At 39.5% G+C, this 1556-nt stretch overlaps 1 protein-coding gene across 1 annotated transcript in view; it reads left to right on the top strand.

Moving 5' to 3' along the window:
- Window positions 1-1198, top strand: part of LOC108504052 (sodium channel protein type 5 subunit alpha-like) — a 16180-nt gene extending 14982 nt beyond the window's left edge. Inside the window, 2 exon segments of the mRNA XM_017828649.1 lie at window positions 591-857; window positions 980-1198. Of these exon segments, the coding sequence (XP_017684138.1) occupies window positions 591-857; window positions 980-1198 (486 nt within the window).
- The last annotated feature ends 358 nt before the right edge of the window (window positions 1199-1556 follow it).

Genomic DNA, 1556 nt, shown 5'->3' with positions numbered 1-1556 from the left:
GCACTACAGATCTCCTGAGCTCTCCTCCAACCTCCCTTATAGCCCTGTCCTCAGCTATGGACACCTGTGGCTGGGCAGGTTCAACTGACAGGAAACAGGTTGTCATTGTCCCAGAAACAGTGATTTCTCTCCTTAATGCAGATCCTTTATCATCCTTTAATCGTGTAATCATAGAATCATGGAACTGTTTGTGTTGGATTGGACATAAAGGATCATTTCATTCTTACCCCTTGCCATGGGCAGTGACACCTTCCACTAGACCAGGTTGCTCAGAGTCCCATCCAACCCGGCCTTGAACACTCCCAGGGATGGGGCATCCACAGCTTCTCTGGGCAACCTGTGCCAGGGCCTCCCCAGCCTCACAGGAAAGAATAATAAACATATGAAGAGGTGGGGAATATCCACTGTTTCTGTCATTATGAGATTTGTTGATGGTGACCTGCAATAACCTGGGATTAGTGTAACCTGTTTTGTGTAGTAGGAGTGAAACAACTCTTTTCAATGATGCCATTCTGCTCATATGAGATTGATTTTTCTTTCCAATCTTTTCTCTGACTGTCTTTTTCTTCACACTCTGATATTCCACATAGGACTATTCATATGCCACTTTCCCTCTTTCTCTGCTAGAGTCAAAAGTGAAATGTCCTGCATTGTGGAAACGTTTTGCTCTAAAGTGTCTGGTTTGGAATTGTTGTCCACTCTGGAGAGCAGTCAAAGAGAAGGTGAAATTGGTGATTTTGGATCCATTTGTTGATCTCTTTATCACAGTTTGCATTATCTTGAACACTTTATTCATGGCTATTGAGTACCCTGACATGTTGCCAGAAACCAGAAAAATGTTTACTATAAGTGATGAGGTAAGTGGGGTCTATGTTAGGGTGAATATGGAGTTATAATCCTGTATTTATACTGGAATAGTCCCATAAGGAGACAGACTTCTTGAGTGACTTTTTTCTGAATGTCTTTTTTGTCTTTCCAGGTCTTCACCCTGATTTTTACACTAGAAATGATCTTGAAAATCATTGCTCTAGATCCTTACTACTATTTTCAGAACAAGTGGAATGTTTTTGATAGCTTGGTTGTTTTGATTGGCCTACTGAGCTTTGGGACCAATCTGTCACCTTTCAGAGTGGTAATGATTTCTTTGCTATTTTTTAAAAGTACGTGTATTGTATGGATTTGTGAAAGATTACAGTGAAATACCTTTTCATTATTTTACTGATGAATCTGTCAAATCAGTTCTCTTTGTTGGTAAATAGTAAGTTGCCATGAACATTTCATTAAAGCAAATATTAATTAATATTAAAGAATACTTTAAAGTATGTTTATTATACTGTGTATATTGGATACTACAAATCCTCTGGCACAGTGTGCTGCCAGGGAGATCTGACCCAGCAGAGAGTTCACTGGTTCTCTGTTAGGTCTGTACAGTGGCACTGCTCAACTACATTTCAGAGCTACAATCAGGAGCAGATATTATCTGATTGTTTTCCTGAGCTTAAGGATAGTAATGATTCTTTCACAGCTTTTCCTTTTGAGCTGAGATTTGTAAAATA

The sequence above is a fragment of the Lepidothrix coronata genome, unplaced genomic scaffold (assembly GCF_001604755.1).
Source record: "Lepidothrix coronata isolate B3197 unplaced genomic scaffold, Lepidothrix_coronata-1.0 Scaffold151, whole genome shotgun sequence".
Taxonomy (NCBI): Eukaryota; Metazoa; Chordata; class Aves; order Passeriformes; family Pipridae; genus Lepidothrix; species Lepidothrix coronata.
This window is presented reverse-complemented; position numbering and strand designations above follow the sequence as displayed.